Genomic DNA, 18,406 nt, shown 5'->3' on the forward strand with positions numbered 1-18,406 from the left:
ATTAGATTCTCATAGGAACACAAACCCTATTGTGAATGGCACATGCAAAGGATTAGGTTTCCTGCTCCTTATGAGAATCTAATGCCTGATGATCTGTCACTGTCTACCATCCTCCCTAGATGGGACCATCTAGTTGCAGGAGAACAAGCTCAGGGCTTCTACTGATTCTACATTATGATGAGTTGTATAATTACTTCATTATATATTACAATGTAATACTAATAGAAATAAAGTGCACAACAAATGTAATGCACTTGAATCATCCCATAACCATCCCCTGCACTGCCCCCTCCCTCCCTCTGAAGAAAAATTGTCTTCCATGAAACTGGTCCCTGGTGCCAAAAAGGTTGGGGACCCCTGCCCTAAACCATCACCTCAAGCTTCTCTACCTTCTGTGTGGATAATTCCACCTCTTCCACTTCCTAGCACTCCTGGGTCTATTGCAACAGGTCTAAATAGAGAAAATGCACAGATGGCAATCCCTAAAACTGTAAGAATGGACACTGATCAGCTCACCAGGCAATCTCAATCTTTACATGCCCTGTAAGTCTCATTCATAAACACTGGAAAGTGGTGATGAGGAGGAACAAGACATTTTCCTTGCCTGGATCCTCCACCAAGGACATCTGCTATGGGTACTGCTTCCAAGTTTGGGTGCCATTCTACTTAGAATTCCTCTGAGTAATTCCATGCTCTGCTGCCCCCAAGGCCTATGCTGTCATGTCTTCAGGTGGATATGTAAGAGCCTGCGAGTGAGGCAAAGCACTATACAAATTAAAGGCACTGTGACCAGGTCTCAGCCACATTACTACTTGATCTGAACATCATTCATTGCTCTCTCAATTCCCCCACACATTCTCTCCAATCATAAGACATGACTAAAGAAATAATGAAATATGCCTGGGAATTGGAAAGTCCCCAAAAACACCCAATTAATTTTGACCTCGCCCTGTTGCTGCGAGACCAGAGATTTTCTGAGTTTGCATCCAGAACGTGGACTACAGAGAAATGGTGAACAAAGTCACCCATTATTATTAATAGCTACAATTTATTCAACATTTCCCTGTTGCCAAGCATTAAATAAGCTGTTTTATCTCCTCACAACCATGAGGTAGATAATGTTAAGATCCCCAATTCAGACCTGAGGAAAAGCGTGATATGAAACAGAGAAAGATTCTGTAACCTGCCATTGCCCACAGCTACTGGGAGTTGGCACAGGATTCAAATACAGGCAGCCTGACTTCTGTCTGAAGGATGTCAAGCCACAGCTGCCATACTCACCTAGTCCCCACATAATGATGGCCCAAGGAACTCGCTTCCTCAATTTTTGCTTAGTTTTACTCATTCATTCTTTCGAGAAATAGAAGAATGCCAGGCACTAGGCATACAGCTAGCAAACAGTGAGAAAACAACAGGCCCCATTTCATGTGCTTTAGAGTGTAGTGAAGGAGACAGAAAATGCCAACAAGTAAACACACAAAACTAACTGTCAATAGTTGCTCTAAAGGAACACAAAGTGCCATGAGCAAGGAAATAGGAGGGACCTACTTGAGATGACATAGAAAGTCAAAGAAGACTTCTCCAGAAAAGGGGCATCAAAGCTGGGACACGAAGAAAGAGAATCAGACAGCCAGACACACAAGAGCCGACAAGATCTCCAGAAGGAGTGCTGCCATGGGGAGCAAGTGTGGCATGGCCCTGGGGTGCAGGCCAGGCCGGGAGCAGGGACTGAAGCAAGTTGTGAAATTTCTGATTATCAGGGGCAGAATGGATTCCTAAGGCAGCCACTGTCTTCTGTTAACTCTAGAGTTTTCTGCATCCCTTTTGCTTTAAATGAGGCATACATGTTTTCATAGCTGTGATGAAACCCCTACAAAGGAAGGAGGCTTCTCCAGTTTAGCATTATTTATTTTACTCTTAAAAAATAACAAAGCTGACCCTGGCAGATGTTTGTACTGGGAGGTTCAGATCCATCCAGGCCCCCACTGTTAATAGCCCACGGGAAAGTTCCTGCAGTCTCTCAGGGAAGTCATTCTGTGTAGAATCTGTAATTTCACAGGCAAGTCCCGCAACTTTTTAATTGTTTAAAATTCCCAGAAGGAACAATTACTGAAATTGTCTATGAAGGGTTTAATGGACACAGAGATGAGAGCTATAAACAATGTGATACTATGTCCTGTTAACTCACAGAGAAAGCAAGGGCTGGAACGGGACCCAGCCAGCAGGGTTTGTGACCGCCTCTGCTGTGACGCCACAGCCTGGTGAAGAGGGGGCTGAAGTTCCTCAGGAAACTGCCAGTGGACAAATTCATAAACAAGAGTTCCAGTTTCCTGGAACCTGAGTCGGGAGGCCTGCAACTCACTTTCTCCCTGTTTGCTGGCCCAGACAGGCCTGTGCTAGAGGGCTGGATAGTGTGGTAGTGTGGTGGATAGAGTGCTGCCTCTATCTACAACGCAGCCATATGCTGACTGAAAGATAACTTTGTGTCTGGAAGAGCCCTTTGATTTCTTACACCAATGGCCTTACACGAGATGGAGGATTTTACATTTGATGGAACAAAGCGCTTAAGTGTCAACTACGTGAAGGGAATTCTTCAACCCACAGACACTTGTGACATCTGGGATAAGATCTGGAACTTCCAAGCCAAGCCTGATGACCTGCTTATTTCTACCTATCCTAAAGCAGGTAGGTGGAAGGGCTTGCAGGGGAAGGGGAAGAGGAGAGTTAGGAAGGTAAGTGGGAAGGATGCATTAGTCATGAAATAAAGAAGTTGATCTGGAAAACTCTACTGGACAGAGTGATACGGCTAAGGAAAGTTACTAGTGGAAACTGAAGCTATACCGAAACATACTAAAATGACATACACATTTTTAGAATTCAATCTTCTTATGATGCTATGATGTACTTTCTTTTTTTTTACTTTCCCAGGAGAGAGTGAAAACAGTTAAGAGCAAAAGGGTAGACTTGTTTATTTATGTGTTCCCAATCTAGGCCCTTATTGTAGATCTTGTTAAAAGCTGCTTTGAGTGTGTGAGCTAGAAAGGGGATCCCGAGTCTGATTTGGGAAAGAAATAGGGGAGCTTTGGTTCTGCAATGTTGATATCACCTCAGCAGCCCTCCCATCTCAGGGTCTGAGAACGATCCTTCTGATTTCCACCTTCCTCTGTGGTAAGTTGTGAACCAACTGCCTTATCTCAACAATCAGTTTAACAAAGTTGTCTGTAGAAGTAGGACTAGCTTGAGCTGAGCCACCATGTCAGAAAAATTGGGTGATGATGAGGAGGAAATAGTTCTCTATAAATATTTTTGCATATCTACATATCTACTAGAAATACATCACTCGGTTCACACACAAATTGTATATAAATTTGCTCTTTGCAAAATCAAGCTGTCAAAACTCTTGTTATACACACACAAACACACACACATCAAAAAATCTAAACCTCAGTATTTTCTGAGACTGTTCAAAACCCTCTTTTGTTCTTATCTCTCAAGATCCTGACAGAAGATTCTGCAGGCACATGGAGGCCTTGGTCTCTTCTTTGTCCATCTGTTTCATGTTGGTCCTGATTTCCCAATCTTACTCATCAGGAGCCCATTCAGGATCAAATTTTTCTGAATGTAAATTTCTAAAAGTAGCCACTGGTGAGGATCACATCTCATCATCTTAATTTCATTGACAATTCCACTTGATTATCAATTCAATACATAAATAATCTTTGCTCTACCTGCCAAACGCCAAGTACGAAGATATGGTTCATTTAGGTTTTTCATGGCATTAATGAGGTTTAAGCAATTCAAAAAGCACACTAAGAAAATTAAATGCTTGCCATCTAAAGTCATATTTAATCATAACTAAAACCATATACATTAATGAAGCCTATTTTATTAGAAGGAAGAAGAAACAAGCATAGATGGCAAAAATAGTTCACCCTAAATTTTTAAAAGAATACTCTGAATGACACAAGAAAAAAATACGTCATAGAATCACTGACCTCTAGAGAATAAATTGAGAAGTCATTCCACTCACCCCGGAGCCTCTAGCAACATTTGAATCTGCCCTCATGTTGGCTCATGTCTATAAATTCATTCAATTCATTCATTATAGACATTCAGTGTTATGGCTATAAATTCCCATAAAACTAGTACAAATGGCTGCAATATTCTTTGCATGGATAGCTAAAGATATCTTGGCCCTTCCTCCTGTAATAAAAGTTGCTGCCAGAAAATACAGGAGACCAACTAATATAAAATATAAAATGCAATTTAATTTTTTTCTAACCTATGCCCTTATTCTAGGCCTTTAAAAGCACTAAATTGAGAATATGGGAAAAGGAATCTATAGAGTTTCAGCCAGATAATACAGGAAAGATCAACCTAGATCAGGATTCAGAAAGCCATCCTGGCTAGGCATGGTGGCTCACACCTGTAATCCCATCACTTTGGGAGGCCAAGGCAGGAGGATCTTTTGAAGCCAGAAGATTGAGACCAGCATGGGCAACATAGGGAGACTCCTATGTAGAAAAAAAAATTAAAAATTAGCCAGGCATGGTGGCATGCACTCACAGTCCTAGCTATTTGGGAGGTTGAAGCAAGAGGACCATTGAGCCCAGGAGTTGGAGGCTGCACTGAGCTAAGATCCCACCACTGTACTCCAGCCTGGGCAACGGAGCAAGACCCTGTCTCTGGAAAAAAAAAAAAAAAAAAAAGCCATCCTAAAATAACTCAACATCCTCCTAACCTGGATTTTGCCAGAACATCTGGTGCAACAGATCTTCATCAAAGAGTGAAGATTATGTTGATAGCACAATATCACTGTCAGGATCAGTGCAAGACACTGACAGACTGAAGCTGGGGGATACCATTCTACCTATGGCCACAGTGGCAGTGGTTGGGTCTAGGGCACTGGGCCATGTAACGTGGAATGGTCTCTGCAAAATTTCTATCTGCTGGGGCTACCATCAGCAGCCACCACCTCAGGAAGGATGACTTCTATCTCCCCACTGCCTTCGAAAACTCAGGCTAATGCATCTCACTAGAGGGATCTAAATAGCCTTCAAAATCTTAGTGGCAAAGGAGTTTATGGAAGGCCTTTTACAGCCTTTCAGCCCATGAGATATGGGGGAAACAGAGAAAGGCAAAAAATGAATACTAAGTGCTAATGGTCAATATCAAGTTCAAGCCCTAATGGTTCACTCATTCAGCCAACAATACTAAATGTCTCCTATGCTATGTGACTGGGAAAAAGAGAGTTTGAAAATCATGTAGTCATTTCTCTATAGGAGATCACAATTTGGGGAGAATGTCCTTTCTAAGGACAATACAGCTAAATAAATAGAACAACAATAACAATCCAAATTAATAGTTGTGACAGAAAAAAAATGTATATTTATCAGTCTAATGTTCATTCAAAATTGGAGTATTTTTTTAAAATCATATTATGATAATAAGATATAAATAAGGAATGCTATCTTCTGAATCCCATTTAAAACCTAGCTTTTAAATTCACATAGATGGTCCAGGCATGGTGGCTCACACCTATAATCCCAGCATTTTAGGAGGCTGAGGCGAGCAGATCACTTGAGCTCAGGAGTTCCAGATCAGCCTGGGCAACATGGTAAAATCCCGTCTCTACAAAAAGTACAAAAATTAGCCAGGGGTCATTGTGCATGCATGTAACCCCTGCTACCCAGGAGGCTGAGGTGAGAGGATCGCTTGAACCCAGGAAACAGAGGTTGCAGTGAGCCAAGATTGCACCATTGAACTCCAGCCTTGATACAGAGCAAGACCCTGTCTCAAAAAACAAAACAAACAAAAAAAAAAGACATAGATGTTCTAACAAGTATTTGATCATATTTTAAGGAATGTACTACACTAGATGTCTATTCGTCTTCATTTTACGTGCATGTAAGGAACAACATGGACTCAGGAGATAGTGGAATTAATACAAAATGAAGGTGATGTGGAGAAAAGTAAACGGGCACCGACTCATCAACGATTTCCTTTCCTCGAAATGAAAATCCCATCCTTAGGATCTGGTAAGTATGGAATAGCCACACTTCACTACAGTCCTAAAATGCACTTAGGATTTTTACTGTCTATGTACCTTTCAAAATTATAGGCTTTCAAACAATTATTGGTGAGTTTCATGGTTTTGTCTTTTTTTAACTGTGTTATACTCCAGACATTTTCTAATGGAATTACTGTTTATACAAAAGTGAGTTAAATTTTGTTTCTCTAGTTAGAAATTAATTTCACTTCAAAAGGATAAGCTCAAGTAAGATAATCCTGGTGAAAGGGTTTGAATTTTTTAGGTTCTTATTTATTTGGATGACTGTTATGGTTAGGAATTGTTCTAGTCAAAACATCTATTCATAGGCTAGACGTATTCTCTCACACCAGATCTACAGTTATAATGTTCTTGTAGATGCTTTGAATCGTAGTAGTAATAATGGAAGCAGCAAGACTTGGAAGCAAATAGAGAAAAAAATAGTAGAAATTGATCGAAAACCAATTTTGCAGGTTTGGAACAAGCTCATGCAATGCCCTCACCACGGATCCTGAAAACACATCTTCCCTTTCACTTGCTGCCACCATCCTTGCTAGAGAAAAACTGTAAGGTAAAAAGCAAAAGGAATTCAGAGTTGTACTCCTTAAAACAACCTTAGTCTTCCATTTCCTCTTAAAACACTTCACTTGTTAAATATATATATATAACTCTTCACAATAATCAATACGCAAATTAATACGAATCCTAGCCAGGCACGTTGGCTCACGCCTGTAATCACGGCATTTTGGGAGACTGAGATGTGTGGATCAGTTGAGGTCAGGGTTTCAAGACCAGCCTGACCAACACGGTGAAAACCCATCTCTACCAAAAACACAAAATTCGCAGGACGTGGTGACACACACCTGTAATCCAAGCTACTCAGGAAGCTGAGGCAGGAGACTCGCTTGAACACAGGAGGCAGAGGTTGCAGTGAGCCAAGATCGCACCATTGCACTCCAGCCTGGGTGACAGAGCAAGACTCCATCTCGAAAAAAAAAAAGTCTCCCATAACCAGGATGACAAGAATGCAGCCTCAGAAAAAATGAACTGTATGAAATGTATCTACCCTAACATGACTTGCCTGGGCAGTAACAGCAAAAAAAAAAAAAATTCCTGTTTTTTTTGCTTCTTCCCTTCCCTTCATCATTCCCAGATAATCTATGTAGCAAGAAATCCCAAGGACAACATGGTGTCCTATTACCATTTCCAAAGAATGAATAAAGCACTTCCTGCTCCAGGAACATGGGAAGAGTATTTTGAGACTTTTCTGACTGGGAAAGGTGAGAGAATTTAGCTTTGTTTCCCTTCGTTTCTCAAAATCTCCAAACACCCTAGAAGGAAAGAATCTTTTCTTTTGACCAGGGGCTCTGCCTTCTTTAATGGAACACTCTCACTTCTCTTCAGGAATTCTCCTTTCAGTGGTATAATAGGACCTCTGTGACTCATTGCCCTGTTTTCCATCCCATCCTCCAGTGTGCTGGGGCTCCTGGCATGAACATGTGAAAGGATGGTGGGAAGCCAAAGACAAACACCGCATTCTCTACCTCTTCTATGAGGACATGAAGAAGGTGAGCACAGTGCCATCTAAGGTGTACCCACTGGACCATAAAACATTTAAGTCATAATGTATTGACCCCATCAGGGACTCAGATTGATGCGGGGAACAGAAAATTGCTGCACTTCATTGGTTACAGCTGTCATTTGTCGAAGTGTGCATGGCTGATCATGAGTTTAAGTATCACACAGTCTCACCTGCAACTTCCTGGTACTCCCGGGGATGCTGCACATTTCCCTTATGGGCAGGTTATTACACAGTATGGATGGTGTCATTTTCTCCCTTGCATGTCTATTTTAAAATGCAGTTTAGCAGGAAAAACAATCCTAGCACGTTTTGGTTTCTTTGGTTTTTGGTTTGGTTTTGTTGGTTTTTTTTTTTTTTTTCAGACAGAGGAGGAGTTTCACTCTGTCACCCAGACTGGAGTGCAGTGATGCGATCTCAAGTCACTGCAAGCTCCGCCTCCCAGGTTCAAGCGATTCTCCTGCCTCAGCCTACGGAGTAGTTGGGATTACAGTCGCCTGCCAGCACGCCCGGCTAATTATTTGTATTTTTAATAGAAACCGGGTTTCACCATGTTGGCCAGGCTGGTTTTGAACTCCTGATCCCAAGTGTTCCACCCTCCTCGGCCTGCTAAAGTGCTAGAATTACAGGCGTGAGCTACCATGCCTACAGTTTTTGTTTTTTTTTATTAGCACTGAGGAACATAATACTTTATTTATTTATTTATTTATTTATTTTTTGAGATGGAGTCTCGCTCTGTCGCCCAGGCTGGAGTGCAGTGGCACGATCTCTGGCTCACTGCAAGCTCTGCCTCCCGGGTTCACACCATTCTCCTGCTTCAGCCTCCCAAGTAGCTGGGACTACAGGCACCTGCCACCATGCCCGGCTAATTTTTTGTATTTTTTACTAGAGACGGGGTTTCACCGTGTTAGCCAGGTCTCAATCTCCTGACCTCGTGATCTACCCGCCTCAGCCTCCCAAAGTGCTGGGATTACAGGCGTGAGCCACCACGCCCAGCCAATAGCTTTAAGAAACTTTAAGAAGTGGTGCAATGGAAAATACTAATGATTTAGATTCAAAATTATTGAAATCAAGTTCTGTCAATTCTTGGTAAAGATACTTAACATCTTGGGAAATTAGTTTTCTTAAACATAAAAATGAAGATGATAATATTTACCCATTCAAGATTTATTTGAGGACTAAATGAGATAATATCAGTGGATGTTTGTTGTAAATAATCATCTACTAAGTTACTTTCTGTGACCCCACTAAATACAGAGATCTGTACAGAATTACATTCTCTGTTCTTGAATTGGTCATTGAAAGCCTTGATACTCAACAGGTGCTTCACAGACTAGTTGCATGAGCTACTGGAGCCTGCTGTAGGCCTGCTAAGTCTGGAGTTTTATAAAATTCCCCGGAGATTCAAGCACACATCACCATTTAGATGCACTTCTCTAAGGTTCAATCACTGCTGGGCCTTGTGATATGAGTGATTTCTACAAAATATCAAAGGCGTAGAAAATACAGACTATTTTCATGTGGTTTTTAAAATAATTGTTATAGCTCTAGGATTTTCAGAAGCATGACCGAAGAACCAGCAGAACAACCTATGAGGTTATCAGTATAAAATTCCCTCCTTCTTTGTGTTTACTTTGTTTTTACTTGGTACAAAAGTGTTGTGCCACCATACGAAGATTCCGGGCAGATGATGTTTCCCTACAGCATGTATCATAGCCATGTCAGAGAAAGGATATGTCGCTGGGAATGGGGCTCTTTTGTTTAGGTAGACCCTAGCGTATTATGCATGCCAGGAAGAAACTTTATCGAAATAGGTAATCTAGCCTCAGAGTCCCTAAAAGTTTTAAAAATATTGCTGTGATCTTGTTCTTGAATGTCCCCTCACTGTAGTTCCCACAAAGCTCACAATTCTCAGCACTCTCTAATTCCTAGCCTGTGTGAGGTCAATTAAATGAAACATTTTTGACATACAAGCTTTTAAAGCAGAAGCCCACTATACACACAGTGGTCAGGGTAAGCGCTTCCACTTTCCCTCCCCACCCACCCTCTGCTCCTAGAGATGGAGGAGTCCCACAGCCACAGTGATGTCACAAGGTTGTATGTCCCTTTGATGAGAAATCAGTAGCTACACTGGAACTGAGCTCCTCTCAGTTCCACTTGACTTGGTGGTCTGGTACCAGAGTTACTAGCCATGGGTGCGTCTTGAGGCATGCAAAAAAAAAAAATTCTCTCCTCTCCTCCTGCCATCACTGCAGTCTGGGGACATTTCTGTCAATGTCAGAAACAGGATGTAGCTTCCTCTGGGTCAGGTCTTAAATCTTCTGCCCCTGTGCTTCTGAAATGCCTTGAGCAGGGCTTGTGGACATAACCCTGACACATTCCCTTAGTGAACCATTCATTAGGCACTGTATGTCATTGTCTGGTGAATGTTTCACTAACCCTACCCAGTTGATTACATATTAAGGGGAAAAAATTATTAGTGATTCCAATGACTAAAAAAAGAACAATATGGGTCATCACGTTAAAATGAGTCACTTGAGCATTTGTTAAGATTTGTTTTTTATTTTACCTCGTAATATGTTACTGGTCACTGTCATTAATCCATCATAATATTCTTTTTAAACTAATTCTATTAAATCATTACTTTTCTTTTGACTCTGATCATAGAACCCAAAGCATGAAATTCAGAAGCTGGCAGAATTTATTGGGAAGAAATTAGATGACAAAGTTCTAGATAAAATTGTCCATTACACTTCATTTGATGTCATGAAACAGAATCCAATGGCAAACTATTCATCGATTCCTGCTGAAATCATGGACCACTCCATTTCTCCGTTCATGAGAAAAGGTTTTTACAGTTTATTTTCGTTATAATCTTAAAGGAACTGTCAAATATTTTAAAGCATTTGAGGAGTTTTCTTTCCTGTGTCTAGGAAAAATAATATCTTTAATAAATGATTTGGGGAAGAAAGTATTTAAGAAGCCACTGATAAAATGAAAATCACGTTTAATTAGCCAATTATTATTAAGATTAAGAGAGTAAGATTTGATGTCCAAATCCAACCATTTATCCCCACTTTCCCTTAAGAGTTCTGGCTAATAACATGAAAATATATAGAATTAAGTCAGATAGGACAAAGAATCCATTTTATAGACAGTTCTATGCTATCAGATTCAGTCATTCAAAGGTACTTACTGAGGGGCTTCTATGTGCCAGGCACTGTTCTAGCCACTGTTTGCAGCAGTGAACAAAACACAAAAATTCATGCCTGCGTGGAAATTCTATTCTAGTCATAAGCAAAATAAAGAATACATAGATAGATAACATTAAGAAAAACAAAACTGGGAAAGGTAACAGGGATTACAATTAGAGAATTTCTGGGGCGAGGTCTTATTTTTTCTTCTTCAAATGGTACCTTGGGCCTCCCAGAAACAGGCCCTTCTTGATCAGTTTACAGCATGGGAGCTACAGTCATGAGCACCCACCATGCTTCAATGTGCAACAGGGCACAGAGAAAGACAAGAAAGCCCTTCAGGCTTGCTGTTGTAACATGGCGGTCTCGCCCACCCACTAATGCAGCCAGTTGGCAAGAGGCTCTCCTCGTCTCACAAATCAGACAGGAAAGTCGTCTTCTCTTCAGAATAAGGAAGTGACAGGATAGCAAGAGAAACGTTTTGTCCAATACTGCCCTTCCTGGAACATGGCATAGAAATCACCACACAGAAACAGGAGAATAGGGAAGCACAGACTCTTCCAACAGCTACTGACTCTCTCCCACATAACTGTATTTCAGGGGCAGTGGGAGACTGGAAGAAACACTTCACCGTGGCTCAGAATGAGAGATTTGATGAAGATTACAAGAAGAAAATGACTGATACCACACTAACTTTCCACTTCCAGTTCTAGTAAGGAAGAAAAATAACTAAAAATGTTTTAGTTTATTACCCAGTATATTTGGGTAATAATGAAAGTTTAATTCTCACAACAAATGATATCAGATTCCAGTTATCAGAATAGTTTATCGTGTTTGCTCTTGTTCACTCTACTAAGAAATTATTTTAAAAGGCTGGAGGCAAGGTGGTGACAGGCAGCAGGGTGGGGACATGGAGAGAGGGAAGCTCAATAAATCACTAGTTACAATCCTGGTATCATTGCCAATTATCATCGTATTCACATTTTCTACAATCATGTGCTTATTAACATATTGAAAATGCTTCAGTCCTCACATGATAATACACTAACATTTTCAGATTAAGTTTTGGTTCAAGTTAACTTTTTTTTTTTTTGAGACGGAGTCTCGCTCTGTCACCCAGGCTGGAGTGCAGTGGCACGATCTCGGCTCACTGCAAGCTCTGCCTCCCAGGTTCATGCCATTCTCCTGCCTCAGCCTCCCGAGCAGCTGGGACTACAGGCGCCTGCCACCACTCCCGGCTAATTTTTTTTTTTTTTTGTATTTTTAGTAGAGACGAGGTTTCACCATATTAGCCAGGATGTTCTCGATCTCCTGACCCCGTGATCCACCCGCCTCAGCCTCCCAAAGTGCTGAGATTACAGGCTTGAGCCACCGCGCCCGGCTGGTTCAAGTTAATTTTTAAATGCATCACTAACGTGTAAATAGTGACTGTTTGTTCCTGCAATTTTTTGGTGGTGAAGTAACCGTCAAGTGATTCAGGTTCCTCTTGGAACCCTCCAAGAAAAACTTCAGGGTCCTAGTGTAATACATCTGTCCCCATCTCTCACTGGCGTATATATTTAACTGGACTCACTCTCCCACCCTCAGCTAATGCTACAATCCTGGAGTCACCCCTTGACTCATCTTTCCCATTGCCACCACAATCCATTCTAATCTGTCAGCAAAATCTGTCAGTTTTAATCTATGAAATCTCTTACAATATTTCCATCTAACCATTCCTTGTTTTCCTTCTATTTCTATAGCCACCCTTCTGGTTCAGAAACCTTTTACTTCTTGCCTCAACTAGTGTAATAGCTTCCTAACTCATTTCTCTCTATTTCACACAGATGGCAAGGTTATTTTCCTTAAAAAGACTCTTATTATGTTGTTCCTTAGCTCAAAATCCTTCAATGACTGAATTTTCACTGCCTGAAAGATAAATCCCAAGATTTTAGCCATGCATTCAAGAGCAGCTATAACCATAATGACTCCAGCCTTCACTTCCAGCTTCACCTTCCAAACCACCTCCATATTCCAACAAATTAGCCTACTTACTGGGTCCTAGTCACATCTTACCGCTTCCTACCCTCCCAGTTTTATTTATACCAAGCCTCCTCCTGAAATTTCCCTTCCTTTCTTTCTACCTACCCAAGACATATAACATGCTTCAATAACCAGTCCCTTCCTCCTACAAACACTACAACCTGGAAAGCACTCTTGCTTTTCTGAAGTCCTCTACACTTAATGTAACTCTTCTGTGATGAAGATTAAAGTGTATTATGGCAACTCTCATGTTTCTGTATTGTCTCTCTTTGCTTATTTTAATTTTTACTTTTTTTTTTCTCCAAGATAGTGATGTTGCTGTATATTTCATTGCATGCCAAACGGCATATAAAACACTCAAATATAAATGGCTGAAAAAACATGTCAAGGAAATTCTAAAAAGCTAACTCTTATATTTCAAGTAGACAGTCCCTAGAAGCACTCTAATTTATAGCTATGATGTTCAATATGCTAGACACTAGTCACGTGTGGCTATTTAAATTTAAATTAATTAAAATAAAATACAATTATAACTCAGTTCTTCATTTTTTACCAGCCAACTTTCAATTGCTCAGTAGCCATGAATGGCTAGAGGGTATCATATTGGGCAGTGCAGATTCTGAAACATTTGTAACACCAGAGAACCTTCTACTGGACAAGATTTTTTTTTTTTTTTTTTTTTTTTTTGAGACAGGGTCTTACTTTGTCGCCGAGGCTGGAATGCAGTGGTGTGATCACAGCTCATTGCAACCTCCACCTGCTGGGCTCAAGGGCAATCCTCCCACCTCAGCCTCCCAAGACTGGGACCAGAGGCTCACACTGGCTAATTTTTGTGGAGCAGAGTTTCAACCATGTTGCCCAGGCTGATCTCAAACCCTTGAGCTCAAGTGATCCTCCCACCTCAGCCACCAGAGTAGCTGGGACTACAGAAATGCACCACCACTCCTGGCTAATTTTTTGTTTCTGTTGTTTTTTCGTAGAGACAAGGTTTTGCCAGTTGCCCCAGGCTGGTCTTGAACTGCTGGGCACAAGCAATCTACCTGCCTTGGCCTCCTAAAGTGCTGGGATTACAGGCATGAGACACCACGCCCAGCCTACCTCTTACTTTCCTGCAAATCCCCCCCTCCATACCCCCAGCAAGCAAAACCAATCTCTGTGATTTAGTTACTTAGCTCCAGCCCCAACTAGACCAACTCAGTTTGGTCTTCACTTGGCCTATTCTCTCAAGTCTTTTGAAACTAGTGATTAGGATACTGTATTCTAGATCTATTCAAGATTATTTCCATTTCATCAGAGAATTAAAATAATGCATTTAGACATTGTAACCTTTCTGATACATTGAGTCTGTAAATACAGGGTACACATTTGGTGTTTTGCCACACCAGAGCAATAACCTTTGACTTCTGTGGAGGAGGTCTGGACTTGAACCAAGAAAATATTAAAGGAAATCAAAGCTCATGTGTAGAGATGCAAGAGGTAACCTACTGCAATAATATAAGTATTATGATTCTATGTAAAGTATTTAGAAACTCATACACTTTGGCAATGTTAAGAGATTTTATATGACTGAAAGGCCTCAGGAGGCCACCTCGATCCTATTTATTTCTGAATAAACAGTGGGAACATAATTTTAAAAATAAATACACATCATACTGTTTCAAACTTAAATCCAGCGTTTGAGAAATGAAAATTCACCCTATAATTAAAAATACCTCATGCAACAGAATATTACATAGTAGATGGTTTCTGTACCACCTAACTTGAAGTGCTAACAGAAACAACAGCATACTCAGGTTGGGTGCCACTGAGAACAAAGGTGGTTCATTACAGCACCAGAGAAACTGCACTATTGGAGGCAAACACCAGGGAGAGCAAGAGATGATGAGCTCCTGATGAAAAACAGACATACTTCTTTAACTGACAGTCTGTAAAGAACAGTAGAGGTGACCGTTTTTTCAAATGCCCAAATCTCAGCAAAAGATCACAAGGCATACAAAGACACAGGAACACACAGCCCATCCAAAGGAACAAAATAAATCTCCAGAAACCAGCCCTAAATGTTACAGGTAGTTAGACAGGCATGCGATGCCTGGGGCAGGAGAGACTTCTTCCCCTACCCACCAGGAATGTTGGGCCATCATCAGGTAATGGTTCAACAGTTCTCGCATTGCCTCTCTAAAAATGATCATTTGGCAGCCAGCACCAGGGAGAGACAAGCTACTGATGGTCCACAGCTGTCACATTAAAGTGTTAATTGAATGCAGGCAGTGAGAAGCAACTTCCCAAAGAGATAAAAACACTTGAGATTGGTATTAAAATCTCAGGAACTGGGCAAATGAGGCCAGGCATGCACATTAAGAGACAAAATGGCAGAGTATGACCTTCTGAGGGGACTCCACCAGAAAAGGGAAGAAAGCCTCAGATGGGCATGCATACAGCTTCCTAAACACACTGCTCATGCTCACTTCCCAAGCGTAAGAAGGGCACTGTGCATGCAGGCAGCCCACCTAAAGGGAAGAATCATGGGAAAAAGAGTGCAAGATACCAGAAGTGAACCATCCTATAAAGTCCTAGGATTAAGGTTAAATGCCACACTTGACCTTCACACTGCCTGCTTGGGTCTCTTCTAAGTGTACTTTCCTTCCTTTCCTGATCTAAAGCTTTTTAATAAGCTTCCACTCCTGCTCTGAAACTCGGTCTCTTTTTCTGCCTTATGCCCCTCAGTCAAGTTGTTTCTTCTGAGGAGGCAAGAATTGAGGTGGCTGCAAATCTGTACAGCTTCACTGCTGGTAATTTGGATGCCTTCTGCCACTAACATAAAGAAGTGGGGATCTACTAATTACCTAAAAGAGAATTTAACATTCAAAATAACCGCCGTAATGATCCACAATGAGCTGAAACAGAAGACAGAAAGACAATTAAATGAAATCAGGAAAATGATGCATGAAAAAATAAGAATATCAACAAAGAGATAAAAACTATTATAACAACCAAACAAATTCTGGAGCTAAAAAATCAATAACCAAACTTGAAAATTTGCATACAGTTCAAAAAAGCAGACTTCATCAGACAGAAGAATCAGTTTAATGCATATAAAGTAAGTGTGTGTGTAATGATGTCTTGACATCTTTAAAAACCTTCCTGTTTGGGGAAAGACTGCTCCTCCTGGGTTCAGCCAATTCTTAGAAATAGCAAGGGCTCAGCCAGGAGAGTGGCTTTGATATACAAACTGATAAATCTAAAGCCCTAACTTCCCTTTCTAGCCCATATGCCCCAGGAGGTATGCTTTAATCATCCACAACCAGGTACCAAGTAACTAGGGACAAACCCATAGCTTAGATAACACCAAAATTATTCAAATAGTCAAACTTAAAATATTTATTCTGCCCTCCCTTTTGTTTCTCATGTAAACCCCAATAAAGACTCTAGTCAAACCTTCCCCTCATTCCCCTCATTCCTGTTTCCTGTCTCCTGCCTCCTGACCAATCACATGACCTTGTGTGGCACACTGTGTCTCCTCTCCTAGCAGCTGTCAGTATAATAAGCCTTGTCTTCCTGAGTCTCTCCAGCCAGCTATACCTGACTGACCATCACATAAAAGACAGAACAATCAGTCAACTTGAAAATAAGTAATTTAAAATTATTGAATAGAAGAAATTCACTGAAAATAAGTAATTTAAAAGTATTGAATAGAAGAAAAAAAAGAGGAAGAATAAAAGTGAAGACAGCCTGTGGGACTTATAAGACTCCATTAGGAGGAATAAATATGCACTATGAAGTTTCAGAAAGAGACAACAGAAAGAGAAAGAGAGCTAATATGAAAAAATCTGAGAAAAGAAGTGCACATACAAATTCAAGAGACTAAATGAACTCCAACTAGGATAAACTGAAAGAAACCTACACTGAAACACATTATGATCACACTCTCAAAAGTTATAGAAAAGGAGAATCTTTTCTTAAATTTTTTATTTTTCATTTTTGTGGGTGCATAGAAACTATACATTTATATATTTTTTATATATATTTATGGGGTACATGAGATGTTTTGTTTCAGGCATGCAATGCATAATAATCACATCATGGAAAATAGGGTATCCATCCCCTCTAGCATTTATTCTTTGTGTTATACACAATCTAATTATACTATTTGGGCTATTTTTAAATGTCCAATTAAATTATTATTGACTATAGTCATCCTGTTTTGCTATCAAATACTAGGTCTTATTCACTCTTTCTTTTCTTTTTTTTTTTTTGGACCCATTAACCATCCCCATCTTCCTCCTACCACCTACTAATCTTACCAGCCTCTGGTAACCCATCATTCTACCTTTTATCTTCATGAGTTCCATTGTTCTGATTTTTAGATCCCACAAATAAGCAAGAAGATGTGATGTTTGTATTTCTATGCCTGGCTTACTTCACTTAATATAATGACCTCCAGTTCTATCCATGTTGTTGCAAATGACAGGATCTCATTATTTTTGATGGCAGAATAGTAGTCTGTTGTGTACAAGAACCATATAGAAAAAAGGAATCTTGAAAGCAGCAAAAGAAAGCAATTCATCAGATACAAGGAAGCCTCTATCAGATTATCAGATTTCTCAGCAGAAACCTCACAGGCCAGAAGGAAGTAGAATAATATATTCAAAGAACTAAAAGAAAAAAAAAACTGCCAACCACGAATACTATGTCTAGCAAACTCTCCTTCAAGAACTGGAGAAATTAAGACTTTCCCATAAAAACAAAAGCTGAGAGCCCATCACCATTAGACTTTCCCAAAAGGCAATATTAAAGGCAGTCCTTCAAGTTAAAATGAAACAATGCTATCCAGTAACATGGAACTATGCAAAAATATAAAGCTTCTAGTAAAAGTAAACATATAGGCAAATATGGAATCCTATAGTATTGTATGTTGATATGAAAATCACTTTTATCAAAATCACTTGACATCTCAGATCATTACAAAATAAGTCAGTCACTTGACCAGAGTGATAACTCAAGGATTTCAAAAAAAGCAAAAACCTTCATTCTTTAAGAGAGGAATGTTAATTTTCCAAACAATAAGCCCTAATAAAAACAGCATGAAACCGATTAAATTTGTTTTTTAAAATGCATAAGCAATCTATAAAATTTTAATCTTGACTATAAGATATAACTTCCACAAGACTTTTATAATCTTTATTAAGGAGTCAGTTAATGCTTCAAGAAAACCCTGTTAATCTGACATAGGGGCCTATATGCTGCTCTTGCATCCATGTGTCTTTGACATTAATGATTAATTTATAGAGAAACTGAAGGTATTTTATCTCTCAAAATCAGCCCTTAAAATCTCACAAGCCCACCTCTTCCACAATAGTCCCTGGGCCTTGAGGAGTTGAATAGTTTTAATTTCTGGCCCTGTGTTTCAGGAATGCAGTTTATTTTGATTGGCATCTTCAACTGGACTTGTAGATGGGGTTTAATTGCTGTCAAGGTTTAAAATTTAGCAGGACTTGGTGTTCTTTTAGACCCAGGAGTCAAAGCCCCATAACTCAAAGCCCCATAACTCAATGTCACAAGTAC

The 18,406-nt window shown here is 40.2% G+C and overlaps 1 protein-coding gene across 1 annotated transcript; it reads left to right on the top strand.

The window, feature by feature from the left end:
- Positions 1-2,212: 2,212 nt before the first annotated feature.
- SULT1C4 (sulfotransferase family 1C member 4) lies at positions 2,213-13,082 on the top strand. The gene is made up of 7 exons (XM_054476278.2): positions 2,213-2,685; positions 5,913-6,038; positions 6,523-6,620; positions 7,203-7,329; positions 7,523-7,617; positions 10,296-10,476; positions 11,423-13,082. Exons 1-7 carry the CDS (start codon positions 2,517-2,519, stop codon positions 11,533-11,535), a joined length of 909 nt encoding a protein of 302 aa, XP_054332253.1. The 5' UTR covers positions 2,213-2,516; the 3' UTR covers positions 11,536-13,082.
- Positions 13,083-18,406: the final 5,324 nt, after the last annotated feature.

The sequence above is a fragment of the Pongo pygmaeus genome, chromosome 12 (assembly GCF_028885625.2).
Source record: "Pongo pygmaeus isolate AG05252 chromosome 12, NHGRI_mPonPyg2-v2.0_pri, whole genome shotgun sequence".
Lineage (NCBI taxonomy): Eukaryota > Metazoa > Chordata > Mammalia > Primates > Hominidae > Pongo > Pongo pygmaeus.